We start from the raw sequence: 23,625 nt of genomic DNA, 5'->3' as shown, positions 1-23,625 counted from the left end.
CGGCCGCAGCCGAGGATGCTCGACGCAAGGCGAGCCTGCAGCTTCAGAGACACCATTTTCTGCGTTTCGTTCTGCTTAAAACTGCAGCGGGAGGAAGAGAGGGGAGAGAAGGGTCATCAATGTGTGTCGTGGCAGTGGCGGAGGGAAACGAGTAGAGGCGATAGAGTAGGAAAGCGATGAACAGAGGGCGTGAAGGATAGGACTGTGGCATCTGGCGCGTAGAAGGGGGTGGCGGTGCCCTAGCAATGCCATGTACAAGAAGGGAGTGCAGGCAGGCTGGGTAGTCGGTGGGAGATGGACGGGAGGACGTAGAGACTACGTCGAGTAGCTCCGAGATCAAGGAGATGCATCCCCCACCCCTTCGCTACCCCGCACAACCTCAACTGAAACTCAAGGATCAAGCAGCGCGCACAGAGCTGTCGTAACACATGTGCTCGTCATTACCACCGCTACAATCCGCCTCTCCCCGTCATCCAGTGCCGAAGGAGCGAGTGCGAGCGTTCAGACGGGAGACATTCCTGCATTATGAAAAGCACAGCTTTCACTTGTCCTTGAAACAAGCCCGTGCACGCAAGATCTACGTTCTGTGAACAAGGGTGCACAAATTGCACACGCAAGCACGATGGTTGCGAGTCGCCGAGACACACGTACGCGGGGTGAGGGTGTACATGCATGTGGGTGTGTCTGCAATGGCGGCGGCGGCTCCGGCTGATGAGGGCGACCATGTCCATAGCGTGCACATCGCCCTCGTTCTCCCCCTCCGTGTTCCTGGTTTGCCGGGCCAGAAATGGTGATAAGGAGTACGTAAGCGCGCACGCATATACAGCGAAGGCGAGAGACTCCAGACCATCAGCAAACAACATACGTAGGCGTGGGGGTCTTCTCGTCAACGTCTCCGTATTCTTCCCTACAACACGAGTTCGTACCACAAAATGGGCCTGTGGCAGAGCAGGCAGAGTGGACGTGAAGAAGCCCTAGGCACGCGCGCATGGCAGCAATGCGCCGACCCAGTCGTCTCAGCACCGCCTCTGCCTCGAGCCCAGCCCACATGCCCGCTGAGCAGGTCGCCTCACAGCCGCTCCCCCATTGTGCCGGTCGCCACCCCTGGTGCATCCCCCTCGGCGTGGCGCTCAGGCTGCCCCCCACCAGTGGTCAGTGTGAGGGCCGTGCGGGGTGCGTTCGAGCCACGCTGGCACTTCGCCCATCACATAGACGGTGTGCAGGCGTGTGCACGGTCGCAGGTCGCCCCGACGCAACGCCATCCAGGCCCTCACCGCCGACATCAGCAGCGATGCATCGCGCGGACCTCCGCCTACGTCACAGACACCTGACCCTGTCACACACCAGAGGCGAGTTCGGCATTCGGCAGGCATAGGAGGGGAGGGGAGGGGGGCTGCTTTGGCTTCTCCCCAGGCAGAGAGAGTGGGGCTGTACTGGAGCCTGAGACAGCACGCACTGAGAGGCATGTGTGCGTGTCTCCCGTCATCCGGGACACGAAAATGTGTGTGGAGAAGCAACACAAATACCAAGAGCGGGACAAACATTCTCTGCATACGCACGTGTGCCATACTAAATCAACGCTTCGTTGGAAGTATGTGAAATCGTGTGCGGCACCCTCCAGCGATGTTATTGCCGGGGGTCAGCGTGATACCGACATCACGCGCCCTCCTCCCAGCCTTTGCCGAGCAAGAGAGGTGTCTTTGGACCCGAGTGAAAGGCAAGCACACGGACGAATCGGATAAGACTACAGCGAGCCTGACAAGCAGAAAACAGATGCGATGACGGCGGCAAACACGCATCGCTATCAACTAGACAATGCAAGGGAAGACGTGCATGGGGAAAGGCGTTCGATCAGGCGACGTCGCCGCCTCGGGACGGAATGAGCATCAGTCCCTTTCATGAAGCTTCGCAAAGATCTCGAGCCCGACCTATGCATCCGTGCACTACACCTTAGCATACGTCGGCATGGAAGAGCTGAAAACCCGGAAGTGCCAGACGAAATTCGCGAGTCCCAACAGCATGCACAGGCCGACACTTCACGTGCGCGCCGCACTTACGCCGACGTCTCTAGCTCCGCATCGTGCGTGCCGGACGCAGCAAGCGAGCTCACCTTCTCACGATGCAGGGACGCCCTGCGCGTCTCGGGGATCAGCTCGTTCTTGCCCTTCCATGTCCTCACTGCGCTCCCCCGCAGGAGAGCGCACCCAAACGCGAACGCCAGGTCCCATGGTCGCGGCACAGGCGTGCTGTTGATCGCTCTCAGGTACCCCGAAGACTGCAGCTCGCTCAGGCCGCAAGACGGGGATCCTATCGCAGGCACCGGAGGAGGTTGCGCACTTGCTCCCCGACTGGAGGCCCGCAACAACCGTGCTCGGCTTCAGGAGCATGCCCTTCAGGACCACGCCGTGCGTGACCTCCATCACCTCCGGCTCCACAATCGGCACAAGCCCGTTCAGTGGCGATAGCGCAGCATACCGCACCTGCGTGTATGCGTTGAACTGGATCAGCAACTCAGACACGCTCCCATTTTGAATCTTGAACACGTTGCGTCACTTACACAAGAGGCAGCCAAGCTTGTAGTAGTGCTGCACGCCCTCCACGTAGCCGCCCCATGCTGGCAGTGATCTCCTCGCCTGGCGCACCCTCGTAGAACGAGTGCAGCTTGCCGTCGACGTTCATGCCGGACACGATCCTGTTGTTTGGTAGCATTTCTGTAAACATCGTCCCGCTAAGGCAGCTCTTCTCCGCGGACTCCTTGCTCAGAATCATGCCGCCAACGTTCTTGCTCAGGTCCTCCGTCGCCAGCAGGATCACGCGGAACTTGCGGCATTTCTCAAGCGTGTTCTCCGGCCCCATCGGCATGAACGGCGCGTTACACGACGTTCGGCTCGTCCGCCCCGAGGATGAGCACCGTCTCCAGCAGCTTCTTCTCGTAGCCTCTGCACATGCGGCCATGCGCGGGCAGCTTCGACCATAGTACCTTGGTAGTGGCAGACATGCTCGGCTGGTTGCTTGTGGAAAGGAGAGGCAAGGTGCGAGGGTGAAAAAGTGCGAGAGTGGATATGAGCGAAATGGGGAGGGGGGCTTAGAAACATGTGTGCGTGTGTGTGTGCGTGAGGCGGAGAAGAGTGGACAAGTCTAGAGAAGGGGAGAGAGGATAGGGTAGCGGAAGGAAAGGTGTCGCAACGCGGTATAACATGGAGGGTAGAGGAAAGGCCTAAGCTTGTCAGGATCCTCATTTCCGGAGCTACCTGTTTTCAGGGTTTACGAGTTGTCGCGAAGAAAGGTCAAAAGGAAGCGTAATGGTGTTCGGCTGTGCGGCTAATCGGCCGTGAAGCTACTCCGCGAGTAAGGATATGTGAAGGTCACTGAAGCGACTGTCGTCATCGCTGCTCTGGTCTCTGCCCATAGTTCCGTCGTAGAGCATCTTCGATGACAGCTCCTGCCGCACGCCCTCGTAGTATGTGCGATTGGTGAACAGGCGAGCCCGCGGAAGGCGAGCAGGTGCACCTTGCGACTGCGACTGCTGGTGTTGGAAGGCGAAACGGCGCGAAAGGAGCCGAACCGCCTCTACTGCAGAATCGGCACTGGCGAACTCAATAAAGAGAGACGCAGTTGTGAGCTGTCCCTCAGTGGCAAGTGGCTGCCCTTGCTCCATCGCTGTTTCTGTTCGCGCTGCAAGCGCCGCCCCGTCGCTACCTCCAGCTTCCTGCCCGTCCTCTACGGCGTCCACGACCGTCGTCCGAGTGGCTTCATAAGCGTAGTACGACAAAACGCGTCCGTATTGGCAGCACTCCTCCAGCAAGTAAAGCGCCAGCGGTTTCACCTCCCCTGGTGGACACGTTTGTGAGCTGGTGGTTCTCTCTCCACCGCACAAGGCAACGCTCGATGGGGCTACGTGGCGCACCACCAACACAGTGCTGACATCCGATGGAGCAACGGTGCTCCCCCGCGATGATGAGGCGGCCTGGCCTGCGTGGGGAGGCGTTGACAAGAAGCAACACCTCGGCACACATCCAGGAGACCTCTCTGCGCCCTTCGTGGCAGCGGTGAGCTCTTCCACCACAGATAGAGTCTCAACGCGTTCGGCGTTGCGCGCCGCTGCTGCAGCCGCAGCCTCATCCCCACTTTTTCGGGCAGCACACAGCAGAGCTGGTTGCATGAGATTGGGGCCATAACAGAACAGTTCATGTTGCTGCACCAAACGACTGCCTTCACCGTCTGTTGCTGATGCGGTGATGGGGCTAAGTGTGAAGGGCAGGCGCGCCATGTCACTTGCCAGGACGCACTGTACAACGCTGCCGTCAAACAGCTCGCCATTCAACCGATCATTCAAGTGCTGGAACAAGAGCGTCAGACGGGACGAGAGGCTTGCAGGAGAGGACGGGGCAGAATGCACCCACACACCCACCTCCTGAGCACGGTAGGTCTCGGACGCTGCAAAGCATGAATGGGAACCGGGGTTGGCTGAGTTAGTGCAAACGAGAGCCAGCTCCACGCGCGCGCACTGGAGAAAAGATGCGGAAGCGGCTGAGGTAGGAAATCGATCTACATCCCTCACCTTGTTGCCAGTTGTCAGGGGCGACGAGGCTGGTGACGGCGTCCCGTGGGAGCCCGAGTCGTCGCAAATGCCGCTCTCAAAGCTCTCCCAAAAGGTGCTGGCCTCCTGCATCACGCGACTGACAAAATCAGTAAACGCGGTGAAGTCGGCGAGGAGTCGTCCGTGCGACAATGCGCTTCGGATAAGAATGCCTTCGAAAGACGTGCCGTTGCCATGTCGTAAGGTGGTGGCATTGGCTTTCCACGGCCTTTCCTGCCCGCTGCGATCACCCAGCCCGTCCTCCGTCCGTTGTCGTTTGCGAACGCCATGCGAGAGCGGTGCGCGACCGTCTTCATCAGAATCAAGTACAGGACGGGGGCTGACCAGTGAAAGCTCTGCGGTACCATGATTAAATCGGAGTCGTCCATTGGTACGGATTGCTTCGAGCAGTGAACGCACGGTATCCGCTTCGACGGAAAATCGATCGCCACCTGCAACGGCATACAGTTGACACGAGAGAGGCAGCTTGCCCACGGCGGAGGAACTCTCCAATTTGCAACGTACAGGAAATGTTTCATGTGGAAGTCCGAGAAGATGCTTTAGAAGAGTCCCGAACCCCATGTTTATCTGCAGCTCCACATCGAAGATGACAAGCTGCGCCACGTGCGTAAGATTATAAGGACGCCATCGTGTGAGGTCGTACGTTGGTGGTAGCTGGCCTTCTCCCTCCACCTTCAGAAGCAAGTCCTCCAATCCTTCGTTCTGAGACGCGGTGCCCAGGCGTGCATGATTGGGGTGCTGCATAAACTTTGCCAAGCTTTCCCATAACGGCGGAGTGGCGACGACAACCTCGGCGCGCTTGTCTGCCGGCATCGGTGGATATGGCTCAAAGAGGTTGTGCACAATTAGGTGTAGTGAGGCGCAGAACTCGTTCAAAGCGCACGCTATCTCATCGCACTGGTCCTTGGTCGCGCACAAGACCAGCGCCTGAGGCCCTTCTCCATGCTCTAGCAGCGGCTGTTTTGCCACATGAAGCGCGACAGACAGAGCGAGAGCGTAAACAACCTCTAGCTTTGCTGAACCATGCAGCAGCACCTTTGTGCGGTGCTGGGATGGCAAAGCCAAGGTGTTGCTTGCGCACATCCTCAATCGCAGCTCGACTTGTGCGTCGAGTCTGTCTTCTGCCAGTGAAATGCCAGAGCCGCCCAGATGAATGAGCACGTTCTCCCCGAACAAAGCATGCCGATACGTTTCCCAAAACCAACACCCGCCGCACTCTACCGCAACGCTGTCGCATGCACTTGCCGGTAAAGGAAGCACTTTCTCAATGAACGGCCGAAAGGATGAAGAGATGAGCTGGGCACATTCATGTTTGCTTGCTTGACCCACACTTCTGCACTGGCTGCTGACCACGGCGAGATCGTGGTTGACAGTCCCAGTCTCCTTGTCTAAAAACTCTGTTTTGAACCACTCCGAGTCACACAGCCGCCGCACTACGCGTGGTGGTATGCAGTAAGTCATATCGAGCCAAGAACTGCTGATGTCGAGGAATGAGCTAAGCGTTCTCTACCGCTTACTTGGCCTGCTAAAATGAACTCGAGAACCGAAAACTGAATTCGCGGCTGCGAGAGGGGCAAACAAAGAAATGCAAAGGAGAAAGAAAGTAGTCGTGATACATGCATAGACTGAAACCCAGTCGGCAAAGTCAACAAATAGGCGCCCTTGCGCAGCGCGGAAAGAAGGCTCATCTAGTCAACGAAAAGGTAGAATCGGCATCTGTGAAGAGCAAACCGCCATTAGACTTGCATCTCGCTAATGTTGTCCGTTCCCTCTAAAGAGCATTGGGGGACAAAAAAAAAACAGTAGAACGTGTCACCAACAGCTTCTGCACGCACACTTCACTAGGGAGAGAGTAAGGATGCTAGTGCCTGCGTGCAGGCGGCCTTCCCCAAAAAGGTGGGGTGCTTGCACAAAACAGTCTCCAGTTTCATACTCAGGCCAAAACGGCTACGAGTAAGCCAATGGTCACACCCTGAGCCTCGTCATCGGAAAGGAAATACAACGCGTCGCAGAAATCGCCTCGGTTCGCATATCATCCCACCCAGAGGGCGAGCGGTCTAGGGCAGAGCAGAATGACAATTACATGTTGTCCTCCACGTATCTCTGCTATTCTGAGGAACACTAGAGTGCGATTGAGTTGCTTAAATAGCTACATTCGATGTGGGGATTCAGAGTAGTGTGGAAAGAGAAAAAACAAGAGACATAAATGGGGATTGAGAAAGGCTTGCAGGTGGGGAGTTGAGAAGTGTGTGCATTCCAACAAAAGGATTGCTCTTTGTAGAGTTGCGATGACAACAGCATTGTGTGACACTTTTATTTTCCGTCACGTCTGCTTTAAAGTATCTGCAGGAGAAAGGGAGCAACTGCTATAATGAATAGTATTGTTCCTTGTGACAAGTGGTCTGCTCGCTTACAAAGCTGCAACTATTATCACGCAGCAGCACACGACGGTTACACTCATCACCCACCATGAAGAAACCGGAGGTTGGGTGGAAGGAGCGTCCTCCGCCGGTGGAGACTCCATCGATATCTCATAATTCTCTTGCTCCCTCTCGCATTGCTCCGGCTTCTTCAGCATAAATGCAGGTGGTCGTAGGCGACTCTGTAACCTTTGCCGAGACACCGATGTAGTTGAAAAGGCCGTGGAAACAGCGTCGCCGCCTCCACTTTGCTCTGCACGGTTGTACAGGCTGGACGCAACGGCGTTCTTCAGAGCAACGGTACGCTCGGGGTGAATGTACTTGCACCGCGAGCCGTAAGGGCATCTTCCTTGAATGAATTGAGCGCAGATTTCGCCGCCGATATGAGATGACGCAGCTGTGCTCAAAACCGTCTTTTTGAATCTCTTCTGATTGGACGGCCCGTTTCCGAGCAGCCAAGGGCGCGCGTGAAGCTGCTCGTGAAACTTGTGCTCCTCATCCATCGCGCTCATTCGTCGTAGCAGACCTAAATGAAAGGGGTTGTTGTTGGGATCTGGACATGACATTGAGTTGTACCGAGTTGCTTTCTCAATAATACTTGCGTCCTTTGGATTCACAATGGTGTCTTCAAGACGCATGAAAATAATGTTTGGATTCGTACACACCAGCTGTCGCAGCGCCTTGCTAGTGCCCTCTCCACCGTGAGTCCCGGAAAGATCTAAAGCCCGAATGCTAGGGTGCTGCTCGAGAGCCTTGCAAAGCGGAATCAGCGACACATCAGAAACGTCCAAGTAGCGTATTTGCAGAGACATGATAGAGCTGTTATGCTTCACCGCAGCCGCAAAACAAATCAGCTCATGATCGCCAAAGATAGCAAAGCCATCTGGGTCTTCGAGACATACGCTTTGAACGATGTTCTGCACCGTTTGCTGGATAAGAATATTCACGTCCATATGCACACAGTACTGCTCGCACTCGAACGTCTCTTCCCGCTCTTCATCGGCTCCCGTGCCTTCGCTGTCCCCGGAGTCAGCAAGGTACTCATCATAAAGACTCTTCTTCTTTTGCCAGTGCCTTTTTACTCTGCCGCCTGGTTTTTGCCTTTGGGGTATCATTGCTGCTGAAGGGAAGCTAACCAGTGTGTCGGTTGGAGAGAGCAAGAAGGCCGGGAAAAGGCGCGGTAGTAGCTGAGACATTTATTGCCAACAACATTGCAGTACAAACCCCAAACTCATTGGAGTGAGTAGCAGCCACCGCCTTCGTCCTCATCAAGGTATGGCGCATCGTAAAAAAAAAAAAGTATGCCTGAGCAAAGGACGCCGTTAGCGTTCAATACTTCAGCATTCAGGGCCACTGCCTGTCAGTTTCTCTCAATTGGTAATTCGACCCCAAACATTCTCAACGGTACCGAAAAGAGACGCTATCGATGGGACTCCTCCTTGAGGAACGAAAAAAAAAAGCAAACTTACTACAGCATACACGGTTGTGTTACTTTTCACAGACCTCACTCCTTTTAAACAATCAAGACAAAGCCCGTCTCTATGCCCAACGGCTCAATCAAGTTGGGTCATAGCGAAAAATAGGTTCTTTTGGTTAAAGGGTGAATGATAAAAAGGAAACAAAAAAACAACGCAAAAAAAAAGACTTTTATATGACAGAGATGCGAACACACCGTTTTTTTTTAATTATAACGGCAAAAATTCTCGCACTGGCTGAGCACACTTGAGTCTCAATAAAGAGTCACAATAGTAGCCGTACAAGAAGCGAATCATTTATCTGTCATCCTTTACATACTTTTTGTTCGCCGGTGTTTCTTTGTGCCCCCTAACTCTGCCGAAGATCGGTATTGATGTTGTAAATACGATTTGGAAACGGACAAGGTATCAAATTCAAATACGCCAAAGCAATTTAAAATAGAACTTTCGTCACACGGATAAGTCGACCAAAGAGTTCACAACTCAGAGACTGCGGGATACCGACGCAAGCTTACGCACTGTCGCTTCCCTTTACTTGAAAGCATTACGCATCCAGTCCCTCTCGTGTGTCGGAGACGCCAGATCGAGAGACGGTGTCTCCAAGCCGATGCACGAGGCAAAAAGACGCGAGGTCACCAAGTACGGGTCGGCATCACCAGCAGGGCGGCGATCCTCCATGTATCCCTTTCCCTCACTGGCGACCGCGTTGGGGATGCGAATCGAAGTACAGCGGGTACCCACGCCAGCGCTGAACTCAGATACCTTCGACGTCTCGTGCTTGCCTGTAAGCCGCTCGTTGTTCTCGGATCCATAAAATACGATATCTTTGCTAACGGTCTTGCTGAGGCGGTCGATATACTGATGAATGACCTCAAGGCCGTTTTCAGCGCGGGTCGATTCAGTCGAGAAGTTTGTATGCAGGCCGCTTCCATTCCAGTCACCCTGAATCGGTTTCGCGTGGTAGTCCGCATCCAGACCCTCTTCCTCCAGCAGACGCAAAAGCACCCAGCGCGCAACAGTCAGCTGATCGCCCATCTCGAGGCCTTCGCAGGGGCCTATCTGGAACTCCCACTGTCCAGGAGTCACCTCTGCGTTCGTGCCTGATATGTTCAGCCCCATCTCGAGGCACACCTCGTAGTGCTGGTCGCAGAACTTGCGACCCCACGCTGACTTCGAGCCGGTGCTGCAGTAGTACGCCCCCTGCGGCGCGGGAAATCCGTGAGCGGGCCATCCATAAGGGCGCCCATCACGTCCCATGATGAAGTACTCCTGCTCCAGGCCAAACCACGGATGCTCCTCGGGGCACTGCTCGAATGTTTCGCGAGCTGTGGCACGAGAATTGTCTCTTGTCGGCTCGCCGCTAGGAAGGTAGCACTCAGCGAGCACCAAGATCCACGGAATCTTTGACGACGTCCTTGGGAGGCAGCACGGAAACGCATTAACAGGCTTCAGCAGAATTTCAGTGTCTAGCCCCTTCGCCTGACCAGTGGAAGAGCCGTCGAAATTCCAGACCGGGAAAACGCCATTGGCAAGCAAGTCCTTCGGGTGCTTTGCAACATGCTCCTGAGACAGGTACATCGTTCGGTCCTTGCTGCGAATATCATGATGTGAATCTTTGCCGGACAACCAGATGTAAGTGACACGCACGGTCTGCTTATTTGACGAGGACATTGTGATTGAGTTTGTTGTCACTGTTGCCGCGTTGTCGGTAGTAGGAGAAGAGCAATGCGCTTTTAGCCAATCACCCAGCCTTAGGAGTGGATACCACACTACCTGTTGATACTTATAGCGGTTGAAAAAAAGGACGTGATTGAAGGAAGAGTGGCAGAAATGAGGGAGTATGTCAAGCAACCAAGTGCAGCCAAGAAAGCTGCACCGAGATTCATGTGTAGCAGGTCCGCCTCGCAGCATACGCACACAAACCCAATGCCGCCTTTCAAATCCTCTCTCACTCCTCTGTGTGTGTCTGTCACCCATAGACTTCATTACTTGGCAAATGGGAAAAAAGTTCAGTGGGATCGGCTTTGCGGCAGCTTCTGAAGATGTTTACGGAAATTGATTTTCCAGTCGAACGAAAAGCGATTCCAGAACAGTCCATCACTTCCACCGCATCCACAGCTGCTTTCATCAGCTTTCTCGGCATGCTATTCAATATCTGTCAACACGCGAAGCCACATTTACCCACCTGAAAAGCAAGCTATTTGGATAGAAATGTGTCGTTGTGATAAACTGTCCACTCGATATCATCGACCCGCTTCAGCAGCTCATCCGCAGCGTTGTGGTCTGGAAAAAAAAGAGTTCACGGCAATAATCCCTATGTTCCCCTCTCCCCTCCTTTGCGCCCGCCACAGCCCCCCTGCGCATGTCAGCCGTCGCCAAAGGAACCGCAAGATCATTCAACTGTTCACAGTTTGCAAGCAAACTTTATCAATCTCGCGCGTCAGGGCCCAGCCCCCCCCCCCCAGCAGCTCACACCCCTTCGGGTGACTCACAGTTGGCGCAGCAAAACCTGCCGAAGCAAAGCGGAAAGCTCCGCATCGAAAGGAAACAATAACTCCTCGATGCTCCTCTCTTCCCCCTTCATCATCCTAAACTATACGCCTCCCTTTCTCACGAACCCGAATCCCACTTTAAAGAGAAAGAACCACACTCATGGCCAACACTAAAACTTCACTAGTAGCAGCACCGCGGAACAGCTCAGAACGCAGCATGAAAAGTTCCAGGTTGTTTCCGTCATGCGCCGCCGCGCACAAAAGCGCGACTAAAATGAGCACTAACAGCACGTACGGAAACAGCTGCCCGTAGTGCCCGACACCGCCTTGCCCGCAGAAGGCCCACGCCGCCCCCCTTCCTCATCGCCCGAAGCTGCATTTAAACGCCGAGAAGGTAAATACCACCGCCAAACAAGCCCCCAAGACGCTCCATTCCCTCGAAGAAACCTACCGCTTTTCAAGCACGCCCTCACTACCATCCATTTTCACGAAATCCTTCACCGGTGGCCGCTTTCAAAAGACCCATTTTACGCCGGCCGCCACGCCACCCGCAGCGCGCACACCCTTTTGATCAGCAGAAGTGTGCTGCCCTCCCCCGCCCCCATTTCTGCACCATCGTGCGTAACGAAGGGGGGCCCCGCTGCGGCCGCCGAAGACGCAAGGCCATACGACAAGCCCAACCCACCCAACCCAAACACGAAGAGAACCGCCCCTGCGAGCACCCAAAAAGTTTCCAGAAGGCAACCCCCCCCCCCAACCGGCCACGAAAGGGAAACAGAGAGCGCGGCCCCCGCAGAGCTTCCGGCAGCCGCTGTGGAATTTTTGCGAAATCCCTAACCCACACCAAGCGCGGAAAAACTTACCGCACCACCGCCGGTAACGAGCCCGTGGTGTGAAATTGCTGTGATTTTTCATCTACCCCGAGGTGGCGCAAAGCAACCCAGAATTGTCCAGCCTTCGCAAAATCCACAAACAACATGCTGGAGAACCCCTACGCATTTTTTAAAAATCCACTTCAAAACGTGAAAACTCACGGCTCTCGTCCCTCTTTTTGAAATTCACCCAGCCAAGAAACCCCCAGAGCCAGGAAGACGCGCCAACCATTGCGAACATAAAGAAGGCCACAGAACATGAAAGGAGAAAGAACACGCCGGCACAAATTTTAAAGTGGCGCAGATGCGGCGCCGTGGCTTTTTGGTTTGCACTGACTCTTTCCGCGGCCGGCTCATGCCAACGGAAAACCGAGAAAGAACCCTGCTTCCGCAAAAAAAAAGGACCAGCTTTTTCACAGAGGCATGGAAAGAAGCGTGATTATAGCCACCGAAAGCTCGGCGCAAACGCGGCCCAGACTTTCCCAAACCCGCCTGTCTTTTTTCTCCGCCCCACAGTTTTGGCTATAAGTAAACTTTTCGGGAAAAAAGCGCATAGGCCCAGCCCAAAGGCCTTTTTCCCACTCACACCACTTTTTTCCACCGCAAACATGTTCATTGCGCGCGCCGCGCCGAACGGAAGGATCACGAACGGTTGCGCCCTTTGGCGGGGGTTCAAACCCGCCCTTTTGCGTGCCCCTAGGGACACCGAAGCCGGGCTTTTTTTTTGGCAGCGTGGAAAGCCCTGGCGCCGGCATAAGCCCACCGCGGCGGTGGGGACGCAAGTTATCGGCGAACCGCGCACCGTCACCACGCTAAGCCTCACTCTTATCAAAATATTTTTTCCCGTATCCTTGCCGTCTTGTGCTTTACCCGATTTTATTTCTAAAGCGCGGATGGGCTTTTTTTTTCATTTTTGAAAGTGGGGCACGGTGGCACGATTTTGTTGCTTGCGGGGTCCGGCGGCCACAACCCAGCCAACCCCGCAGCGCCACGCAGGATTTTTTTACAGCCCGCGAAAAGGCACGCCGGCCCCCCCCCCGTCTTTTTTTTTGATCTGGCCAGCCAGTCCCGTGGTCCCAACTGCCCCGGCGCCCCCGCGCACAAGCCACCCCCCAGGCCAGGAGCGCGCAAAAAGCTTGGCATACCGAAAGCTTCGGGAAAATTCCCCAGGAAGCCCGCCAAGCTAGTTTTTTTCAGCTTTCGTGATCTTGGATATTCGGTGCGCCTCTTTCCCTGTTTTGTTCGCACGGGGGGGGGGCCAAAGACAGAACCAGCCGCCCCCTCACCATATCACAAACCCGACCCCGGCCACACAAATACTCTTAGGCGCGCCGCGCCACCCGGCTGGCTGGCGGGAGGAAAGGGGGCTTCGCGCCCGTTTGAACCGGCGGAAAGGGCTTCCGTGGCCTTGCCGCTGTTCTTCGTCCGTTGGGCTGGGTGGGGCGCCGCCCCCGCCACTTTATTGGCCAGCGTAGCCGCAAGGCGGCCGTAGAGCGTGCCAAAATACATCCGCGGCGCCGGTGGCCCAGCAATAAACGCCTGTGGTTTTCCCGGGCTGGTCTCTGGATCGAGCGATTCAATTTATAAAAGCAGCCAGCGCAGAAATTCACAAGCGTGGGCGGATTTCATTCTTTCCTTTTCCGCGCCAGGCCCCCATGTGGTGATAATTTCGAAGGGGGAAGGGAGCTGAAATTGTGGCTCGTTTCTTTGCGCGCGCGCTAAAATGATGCCGGGTTCTTCGAACTCATGCTCGGCCACCCCCCACCCGAGGGCGGGGAGAGACCCACGGATTCAATGAATGCGTAATAATGTTGGAAAGAAAACGGCGCCCATACGGTGACCCTCTCGCCGCCACTTTCGTCGCTAAGGCGCACGGCAGCAGCGCCGGCGGCGCGCCGCGAGGCAACAACGAGGTTCCCAAACATGAGCACCCGCACGATAGAGCCGAACGTCAGTTTGGGATCTGGCCTTACCGGCGGTCGCCGCAGGGGGGGGGATATGGTGCCTCTCCCTGCGGCTTTTTTTTTCGGCATTGGGGGGTATTCGGGTGCCGCGAATGGCGTGGGCAAGCCTTGGTTAGCCAGACCCCGTCCCCTGTATTGCGGTCGCCCCGCCGAACCCGCCGCTGGGCTAGGTGAAGCCGGCGCGCTTGTTGAAGCATGGTGTGAACGGGGGATCTGCTCCAAACCTTTCTTCATTTTTTGAACGGCGAAGGGCCCCCATGGCTTTCTAATCGGGAAAACCAGGCGCGCCGAGCACCTTTTATCCACCGCAAAACCACATCCCTGGGCCACGCAACGCATACGACATCTGGCTGTTGTGGGCCAACTTTTTCATTATACGGCTTTGTGGGGCAGGGGTGGCCAGAGGGCTGTTGATGTGCGTTTCAGCGACTGATGATTAGCAGGGGTCATTCTAAAGGACGCGTTTCGGTTCCACCACGCAAAACTCTTGGCGGGGTTATTGGTGAGAAGGATCTGCGGCAGGGTGATGGCACCAACGCAAAACCCTATTTCCGCAGAAAAACGACATGAAAAGCGCTTTTTCTTGCAAGATAGCCTTTCCTTGTGCGCATTGTTTTGAAGAGGTGGTGTAGGCCCCTCCAAAGTATAAACGCAGCCTCTTCAGCCGGTCCCTGCCATGCCCTTCCCCCAAATGGCTTTTGCGCGGGCTGTTTTCGTGTGCGCAGGAAAGCATGGCATCCCGCCACTCGCGCCGCTGAATGTTCTTCCATCAGTTGCAAATAGCGGTTCTCTGCATATATTTTTTTCCTACAATAAAGCCCGGGCGTTTGGGCGGCCCGGCTTGCTTTTTTGGGGGGTTTGCAGGGCCGTTTGGCGAGGCGGCCGTTGTCACGGATTCTTCTCGAGCAGGCCTGCCATTGAACGGCGTCATGTGCTTTTTCATCTTTTTTTTTGAAGACGTATGTCATAGATAATTTGAAGGAGCGGGTAAGAGTTGCTGGCTTGAAAGAAAGGGGGCCGCGACAGTTGGGTGGATGAAACGCTGTGTGGGGCGCCCGGTGCGTTCGTAGTTGCCAGGGGGGGGGGGGCAAATTGCGAGGGGGTGGGGTTTGGGGAAAAAGCGCGTATGTGGAGAGAAAAAAGGCTACGGCATGCCCCGCTCAGTCTTTTTTATGGTGTATCGTACACAAAAAATCAAGATTAACTTGTGGCCTGCTGATGCTTCGGCCCGCTTCAAAACCAGCTTGTCTTTTTTGCTGGCGGTGGGCGAAAAATAAAAGCCCCGGGCGGCCGGGGAACTCTTAAGGAGGGGGGTGAGCTTGGCGCGTTCTTGTTCGGCAAAGTGGTCTTGGTCTGGGGGAGGCGGTTTCATGGAAGGCAAAAGCCCCACGGCCCAATGGTGCAACCCCAGCGGCTCTGCTTGGCGGCTTCTTTCTTTGCTCGGGGGTTTTCGGTGTTTGCCTAACGCGTGTCCCTGTTTGTCTTTTTGCTGTTGCAATCGTCCCCGATTTGGCTGCAGTGCGTTCTGGGGCTGTCGGTGGTTCGCCCGTGGGTGGAATGGCGGATGGCGGAGGATGCGCAACAGTGGTTCCAGGGAATTTAAAGAAGGAGTAAGACTGTAAAATAAAAAGTGTCCTTTCATGCCTTTAAAAGGCGCTGGTGCGGGGGTGCGCTTGTGCGGCATGTGCCGCCGTGGTTTCTTGAATTATACATGGGGGATGACCTCTTTTTTTGATTTGAGGGTCAACCGCGGTGTGCTCGCAGTGCGTTTGTGCGCGGCCTTCTTTTTTCTCCGGAAACAAGAACGCTGCGTGGGGTTGGGTTTTTTTCCTGCGGCCGCGGGCGCCGGGGGCGGGGCGCTCGGGTGTTCCCTCTGGATACTCTTTCGATTTAATGAGCCCATGCTTTCCGTAAGGGCTGGGTGGGCCGCTGGGTCTTCGCGGGGCTTTGCGATTTTGTTTGTGGGTATTGGCTTGCAAAATGGTGGTGGCTTGGGCGGGTCAGGGGGAATAGCTGAATTTCTGCGAAGGCTGAATCCAGGCACGCGCTCGTTCACGCGCGTTCTGGCAGTTTTGCTCCCAGCTTTGTGTCCAGGAAGGTGGGGCGCTTTTGTTTTTGGGCAATACTCTTATTTCGTTTTCGGCTTGGTTGGTGGAAGAGTGTCGAATGTGCTACACATCTAAGTGCTTCGAAAGAAAAGTGCCGTGAGCTGCATCTCTCTCTGTGGTCATGCTGGTTGCGCTTTTTCACTGTGCTGGTGACGGCATTGGGACTGGGCCATGCTGGGGCTTTGGGGTTGCCAATGGCGCTGTGCAGCGGGGGGGGGGCAGAAGTATGAAAAGAGTTGGTGGAAGTGATCATTGTGGTTTGGCGGAACATGCGCAACCATGGCAGCCCCACATGCGCGAATAAAGCTTTTTGCCGGAGCATCAGCGCAGAGCTTCAAGCAAGAGACACACAGGGTCCGTGAATATGAGTAACACAAACTGCGAAACTTTGTAGTTTCGACGCTGCAAGGAAACTGCGGCAAATGGTTCTAAACTGGAGCAGGTCAGCAACCAAGAGGCCTAGCATTAAAGGACGCGTCGGCAAAGAGCCGCATTCTGTTCTTACGGTTTACTTCTGCCCACTATTCATGCTGTCTCGTGAGTTTTTGAATATCTTTGTCAAAAACCAGATTTTTATTTTTCCATAGCAGCTGCGACCACGACTATCGAGTGGTTTCTAGGAGATCGTTTCCTGCCTCTTTCTCAAAAGACCGTGGTACTACAGTGGAGTGCCAGCCAAACTAGGAACAAAGTTCTGAGTTTAGAAACGAAGCGTCCTGCCTAACTCGCCACGGGAGCAATACGCATTTAATCTCGGCGAACGTGGGCGTTTTTTTTCCGCACTGCCTTTCATCAAACTATTTTGCCAACATTCCACTTTCTTTACTTTTGTTCGCCTCCCACTTTTTTCCCTTCAGTAGCTACCGCATTCTGTGAAGAAGAGGCAAAGATGTCTCAGCTTCAGAGCCAAGTGAAAACTTGTGTCGATGACATCGAGGATGTGTTAGCGTCCTCTGATAGTCTCTTCAGCAACGAGGTCCACAATAGGCTTAGTGCGACATATCAACGATTTCTGCAGCATGTGTGGTGCGAGGTTCCAATGAACAGCGCAGATGGATCGGCCCTCGCAACAGTGTCTTGCATGCCAATATGGGAGCTTTTGAATCAACACACAAGCGCATGCGTGCTCTCTGCAGCACCAGAGAAAGCTATCGCCGTGCAGCTGCTGAGCTCAATGTACCCCAAGTCAAAGGACCGCCGATGCGTGTTCCAGCAGCCCAGCTGTTATGGGAGCAACAGCCAGACTGCAGTGCCACTGAGCACACACGTTCCAATTCAAATGTTCGTTCCCGATAATTCCAGCGCTGAACAAAACCTCGAATACGTGAAGGCCGCCCAACGCATCTTGAGAATAGCTACAGTTGGAAATTATACAGATGCGAAGGAGTCCGCTTCAGTCGCCTCTGCGGTGCGCACGTTTATCAATACTGTGCTCCCAAGATGCACGCTTATCTCTCACCCCGGAGAGCTCCCGAAACACACAAGAGGAGAAGTGCACATTCTTTGGGACAGTCCCACATGTGATTGGTCATCTGGGAGAATTTTTCTCCTCACACTTTGGTGCCTTCTTGTTGCTGCCGAGTACCTGAGCCTTCCGGAAGCTAGAAACCTCTCTTTATTCCTCTGCAGCTCGCGCTGGTCGACGCGCCTGGTTGAACTCGATGGACGTAAGGTTAGCTACAGTGAGCTCCTGTCTCCTCTTCTGGACATTTGCTCATTGTGCCTGTCTGTGAATCCGCGATGTGTTTCAGCCTCTGTGGACACAGTACCGCTCATCGACCCGCGTGTCATGCCCTTTCTAATGGGTAGTGGTATCAAGGAAGAGCACTATGAGATCGGTGCAAGCTTTGCAACGGAGTACAGTGCGAAACCAGCAACGAAAGGCAAAAAGTCGTTGACGCTTCGTCGCGCAGAGTGCGTAAGGGAACAGCTGATGGAGAGTATCCCAAATGAGATCGGATTTATGGGCACCAGCTCCTCTTGTCGTGATTTTGACCAGCTGGCATATTTGTGCCGAGATTGTCTTTTTGTACCAACCACCAAAAGTATAGCAAGCGGAATTTCCGCTTCCAGGCGCCGTGATATGCTGTTCAACAGGAAAAGGACGCGAAGTATATCAAGCTCGGATGGGCCTTGCTTTATTCCTGTCAAGTCTGCTGTGACCAACATGCTTGAAAAAACTGACACTGATGCGCTGGTGACACTAGAAAGGCTATGCTGCAAGTGGAGGGAAGATGCGGCATGATTTTGTCCACTCTTGTTGACTGTGCAAGCATTGTTCTTGGATTTATGTTGTTTTTCATGTGAAACACAAAAATAGTAATAAAAAACAAACAAACGAACAAAAGCAACAAATGATAACGGCTATTTTCACTATTTTCGCCATTTTACTGCTGAACGCAGGGCGGTGAAGTGGTACGAAGCGAATCTTGCAAGAAGCGCTTTGTATCCCACAGGGCTTGTCAGTGTTTTTTCCTGCCTTGTAGCGCAAACAACAGCGGCATGAGAGCTGTCTCGCTTTTTGTAGCTACTTCTAGCACTGTATTTCTTATTTGCTTTGCATTGCACGCATGTGCACTTAATTTCATTTCTTTTCCTTCTCTCATGCACAACCAAATCGGCAAGCTTCCAGAGTCGGAAAGGAGTGGTGAAAGAACTGTCATAACTTTGTTTCTTTCTTTTTCCCATCGGCTGCTTGATTTTTATCGGCGGTGCTGCTCTTTTTAAATAGTCTTTCTATCGCTTGCACCAGAACAATAGTGTTGTTGTGCATCAAAAGGCCTGTTAAATCCAGGCAATCAAGTCAAGGCCTTTTCAGAATCTTCAATGCCGCCGAAAGAACTGAATCCGCTGCTTTCACCTGAGCAGAAGAGGGCGGCGAGCCAGAGCTACCCCCCGGTTCCAAAGAAATGCGTGGTAACTGGGGGAACGGGGTTCGTGGGAACTCGTTTGGTGGAGATGCTAGTCGAACGAGGCGCCGAGAAGGTAGTGTGCTTTGATATAGTTCCAAAAGAAAAGGCTATTGGTGTCTGGGACCACCCGGCGATCGAATACGTTGTTGGGGATATTACGTCCTACTCTGATGTTTCGGCAGCCATAGAGGGGAGTGACTGCGTTTGGCACCTTGCAGCTGCTGTGGGGCCTTTTCACCCACACGACTTGTACAGGCGTGTCAATTATGGGGGCACGGTGAACGTGATCCGCGCCTGCAAGGAGCACGGTGTGAAGAAGATGATTTTCAGCTCATCGCCTTCGACTCGGTTCAACGGTAGTCTCTTCCACCGCCCCAACGTCGACGGGCTTACCGAGGATGAAATGCCGAAACTGCCGCTTGAGCGTTACATGCAAATGTATGCACAGACAAAGGCGGAGGGCGAAATGGCGATGCGGGAGTCCATCGACGACGACTTCTGGTCTATTGCGGTCGCTCCGCATCAGGTGTATGGCCCACGCGACAACCTGTTTTTGCCCAACATGCTGGAGGCTGCGGGTACAGGTAAGCTGCGCGTCTTCGGCAAAGGCGACAACCGCATCTGCTTCACCCACGTGGACAACTACTGTCATGGCCTCATCATTGCGGAGAAGCAGTTGTACAAGAATTCGCCGTACCTTGGGCGGTTCTACATTGTGACCGATGCTGACACGCATCCTGAGCCGGCGGCGTACTGCATTTTCTGGAAGGAGCTCGATAAGGCTATCGTGAGGATGGGGTTTGGATCCATCATGAACAAAGTTCACTACCCGTTCTGGTTCCTCTATATTGCAGCGCTTTTCGCGGAACTGGCAGGGTGGGTGATGGGGACAACGTTCAAGCTCAACGTCTTCAACGTCTTTGTTCTCACGATGAATCGCTGGTTTCGGGTCGACGCGGCCAAGCGCGATCTCGAGTTTCAACCCATCATTCCTTTTGGGGATGGCTGGAACGATACGATCGAATGGTTCCAGCTGAATTGGTTGCCTAAGTTCAAGAAGCAGGATCACAGCTCTATAGCCGGCATTTCTTCCGGATCGCAGCAGAAGATCAACATCCAGGCCCGCAAGGACAAGTAACAAACCGAAAAAGCAACAAAAAATGTTGATGCAACGCCACTTTCCGGCTCCTATCTCTTTGTTTTTGCCTGTGTGTGCGTGCGTGTGCGTACCACAAGCTCCCGTTTTATTGGAAAGCTCCGGCTCACTATCAACAAACAGAATGAAGAATAATCACTGGTATGCGATCGGCTCTGTAGATTTTCTGAAATCTGACTTCTTTGTGGGGTGTTTTAGGCAGCCCACTACACGGAAGGCGGAGAGCCTGAAGTTGCTGACAACATACTGCGCGCCGTGCCAGAGGAGATGGACAGCAAAAAAAAACCAGTGCATAATGCTTTTCTGTTTTGAAGCAGGGCCGCTGCGCGCTGCAGTTCTCTGACCTTAGGGCTGTGACATCGCCCCGCAGACGAAAGTACATATCATGCGATCTCTTTGTGCTACTGCCCACACTGCTCACTGGCAAGCGCTCGTGGTCGACGCTAGCGTCGCGCCATCGGGTGTTCGCGTGACAGAGCATCATGCACAGCCAGTAGGGCGGCTGAGTCAACCTCCTTGGCTCACTCACGCTCGCTCGGCATTTTTCCCCCCTTCGGCTTCTCTGCCTTTTTGCTTCACGTGGCGTTCCCTCTGTGTCTTTGCTGATTTCATAATCGAACGCTGCTCACGACGGTCTATAGGCCTTGGCCCCTTCCCCCCTTTTCGCCCACCAAAAACACAAAGCAACTCTCCTGAGGCTAGCCCGACTGCAAGGCGCAGGGTAGGTGGGAATAATGGCTGCACTTTTTCCGTGGGTGCCAACGTCGAATCTGGGCTACTCTTTATCGCGTAGGGTGGTGAACAAATGGTGCCCGCAACTCCGCAGCTCGTATCCGCTTCCTATGCTGGACGGACCGTTCCCCACCGAGAAGCCTGAGGGTCTCGAGCTGCATGGAGAGACCCAGAAACCGGACCCGTTCCGCTACATGGAAGACTTGTTCGACCGGAACACTCAAGAATATACGAAAAAGGAGATGCAGCACTTCTCCCTGATTAGCAGCAAGTTTGACTTTCGACATTCCAAGGGTCGTTTGTGGGCGGAGCTTGATGCCAAGGTGGTGGTGAGCAGCCGTGAGGGCGGATACGACAAGGGCGAGGAGCGCATCGGTGACTACGTGTACTTTACCCGTGTCGTACCCGGGCACGACTCGAATGCGATAGGGTTTTACCGGAAGCGATTTGGGGAGGTTGATCTCCTGGCCGAGGAACTCATCAACCCTCTCTTCCTCCAGCAACACTTCGGCTACAAGGACTGTTCCATTGGTATCTGCCGCGTCTCAGAAGACGGCCGCTACCTCGCATACACCCTTTCGGTGGAGGGTGGCGACAGGTATTTGTGCCACATTCGCAGTGTTGACAATGCCACCCTGTTTCACGTGATTCGCGGTACAAACATCGTGAGCATCGAGTTTGGCTCCGGCAACCAGTTTTTCTACACCGAGTCGAACGAGTTGAACCGGCCTCACCGCGTCATGATGCAGGAAATACGACCCGGCATATTAGAGCCACCGGTGGAGATTTACCGTGACGACGACGAGCAGTTTTTCGTGGATGTGCGCAAGACGAAGGATAACAAGTACGTCACGATAACCTCGGACTCGAAGGTGAACTGCAACGCGCTAGTCGTGCCCGCATCCTTCCCTGTTATTCCGACCCCTCTCAAGTCCTTCTTCAAGGAGGGCAAGCCGCTCGAGATTGCAGGGAAGTCAGGATGGAACTGGCTGGATCACTACAACGGCAGCTTTGTCATGGTGACATCCGACAAGGGGCCGAACTACCGTGTGGTGTACATTCGCGACGAGGTGGCGCTGGCTTATGGGAAGGAGGCGGAGTGGAAAGAGCTTGTGCCGCACCGCGACAACGTGCAAATCGATGACGTCGATCTGTTCCACGGTCGCATCATCCTTCACGAGTCGCACTTCGCCTTCGAGCGCATTCAGCACATCCGCGTCATCAAGTGCGACGGCGGCCTCGACGCCGCTGCGCAGACACCACGAAGCGAGGACGTGGTGCTGCACTTTCCCCCGCTAAGCACGGTGACCCCAGGCCTGAACAAGAACTTTAGGCAAAAGGCAATGAGCTTCGTCTACAGCAGCCTGATTCAGCCGCCGCGCGACTGTGTCTTCAACTTCGACTCTGACATCACGCCTAGCCAGGCGAGGCTGTGCGCGTCTGAGGCGCTCTTCACACAACGCCAGTCGGAGCACTTCACGCCGTGGGATTACATGTGGCCCTACAGCATCTACCGCGATGTCTGCGTCTCGGAAGACGGGACGGAGATCCCAATAACGATATGCCAGCGCCGTGACGCATTCATTCAGGAAGCGACGGACTTTGAGGCGCAGCCCAACACGCCCAAGCACTGCCTCATCTACGTGTACGGCTCCTACGGCGAAGTTCCGTCGATGCACTTCCAGCTGGCCCCGTACATGTGGATGTTGCGGCGACGTTGGACCGTTGCCTTTGCGCACGTCCGTGGCGGCGGCGAGCTGCCCAACTGGGCACAGCTGGGGAAGGGAGAGAACAAAATCAAGTCTATCCAGGACTTCATCGCGTGCTGCGAGCACATGGTGGACATGGGCTACACAAAGCCAGAGCTGATGGTGGCTGCGGGGGCGAGCGCCGGCTGTGTACCGATTGCGGCAGCCATGAACATGCGCGGGTGTGGGCTGTTCGGCAATGTACTGATGCGGTCGCCGTTCCTGGATATCATTAACACCATGATAGATCCCGACCTCCCGCTTTCACTCGCCGAGCGCGAGGACTGGGGTGACCCGCTCAACAACAAGAGAGACCTGGACCTGCTCAAGCAGTACGACCCATACTACAACTTGAACGACCGTGTGACGTACCCTGGAATGATGATATCGGCCTGCCTCGATGACGACCGTGTTCCGGCTTGGAACGCGCTCAAGTACGTGGCAAAGCTGCGGCAGCAGCGCACCCGCAAGGACGTGGATCCGGTCGCTCGCCCTCTGGTGCTGCGCATGCGACCAAGCGGCGGCCACTACTTCTGGGGCGACACAGAGAACATCTGCGAGGAGCTTGCGTTTCTGTGTTCGCAGTTGGACCTTGAGGGTCCTGGCAAGATGCTTAACGACATGGATGTCATGACCCACATGCACAACCTTACCGCCACCGGTGCCATGGATCACGACGACCAGCAAAAGGTGTTCCTGAAATGGGATAACTGGGAGAGGGAGCGCATCGACTACCACGTGAAGCTGAACTCCTTCAATTGGGAGCCGAACTTCCGCACGGTGAAGGCTCGGAAGGAGCCGTTCTTCTGGGTGCCGACGGACTCGGAGCTTGACCAGAAGAAGGTGGACGAAATTTTTCGTGCAAAGGAACGCGACGCCCGAGAGAGCGTTCGCTCTGGGGCGAAGCTGGGGAGCTTTGGCAAGGCAACCGGTCGCAACCTCTATCGAGAGGAGCAGCGCGGGAAGCCGTAGTCTCTACGATGGCGTGTGCAAAGCGCCTCCGTGGCGGTGGTGTGTGAGCGCAGGGTGGAGTCGACCCCGTGTGCGTTATGATGGTTCGGATGTGTACAATCGTCGTGAGCCACCGTTAGCTCTCACAGAAAAACAACAGAAAGATAACAGGTGTATAACACACATGTTGTGTTT

General features: G+C 54.6%; 6 protein-coding genes and 1 pseudogene across 6 annotated transcripts, besides 1 other annotated feature; 3 read left to right on the top strand and 4 right to left on the bottom strand.

Annotated features, from left to right (window-relative positions):
• Positions 1-2,553: 2,553 nt before the first annotated feature.
• LDBPK_060400 lies at positions 2,554-2,955 on the bottom strand (annotated as a pseudogene).
• Positions 2,554-2,955: a sequence feature.
• A 382-nt stretch (positions 2,956-3,337) lies between these two features.
• Positions 3,338-6,061, bottom strand: LDBPK_060390 (hypothetical protein, conserved; the record flags this gene model as incomplete). Its single annotated transcript, XM_003858299.1, has 1 exon — positions 3,338-6,061. One exon carries the CDS (start codon positions 6,059-6,061, stop codon positions 3,338-3,340), a length of 2,724 nt encoding a protein of 907 aa, XP_003858347.1.
• Positions 6,062-7,010: 949 nt separating this feature from the next.
• LDBPK_060380 (hypothetical protein, conserved) lies at positions 7,011-8,216 on the bottom strand (the record flags this gene model as incomplete). The annotated part of the gene is made up of 1 exon (XM_003858298.1): positions 7,011-8,216. The coding sequence occupies one exon, from the start codon at positions 8,214-8,216 to the stop codon at positions 7,011-7,013; it is 1,206 nt and encodes a 401-aa protein (XP_003858346.1).
• An 810-nt stretch (positions 8,217-9,026) lies between these two features.
• LDBPK_060370 (glutamine synthetase, putative) lies at positions 9,027-10,481 on the bottom strand (the record flags this gene model as incomplete). The annotated part of the gene is made up of 1 exon (XM_003858297.1): positions 9,027-10,481. The coding sequence occupies one exon, from the start codon at positions 10,479-10,481 to the stop codon at positions 9,027-9,029; it is 1,455 nt and encodes a 484-aa protein (XP_003858345.1).
• Positions 10,482-16,820: 6,339 nt separating this feature from the next.
• Positions 16,821-18,176, top strand: LDBPK_060360 (hypothetical protein, conserved; the record flags this gene model as incomplete). Its single annotated transcript, XM_003858296.1, has 1 exon — positions 16,821-18,176. One exon carries the CDS (start codon positions 16,821-16,823, stop codon positions 18,174-18,176), a length of 1,356 nt encoding a protein of 451 aa, XP_003858344.1.
• A 581-nt stretch (positions 18,177-18,757) lies between these two features.
• On the top strand, positions 18,758-19,981 carry LDBPK_060350 (NAD(p)-dependent steroid dehydrogenase-like protein; the record flags this gene model as incomplete). Its single annotated transcript, XM_003858295.1, has 1 exon — positions 18,758-19,981. The coding sequence occupies one exon, from the start codon at positions 18,758-18,760 to the stop codon at positions 19,979-19,981; it is 1,224 nt and encodes a 407-aa protein (XP_003858343.1).
• A 752-nt stretch (positions 19,982-20,733) lies between these two features.
• On the top strand, positions 20,734-23,451 carry LDBPK_060340 (oligopeptidase B-like protein; the record flags this gene model as incomplete). The annotated part of the gene is made up of 1 exon (XM_003858294.1): positions 20,734-23,451. One exon carries the CDS (start codon positions 20,734-20,736, stop codon positions 23,449-23,451), a length of 2,718 nt encoding a protein of 905 aa, XP_003858342.1.
• Between the last annotated feature and the right edge of the window lie 174 nt (positions 23,452-23,625).

Source organism: Leishmania donovani, chromosome 6 (genome assembly GCF_000227135.1).
Source record: "Leishmania donovani BPK282A1 complete genome, chromosome 6".
Taxonomy (NCBI): Eukaryota; Euglenozoa; class Kinetoplastea; order Trypanosomatida; family Trypanosomatidae; genus Leishmania; species Leishmania donovani.
This window is presented reverse-complemented; position numbering and strand designations above follow the sequence as displayed.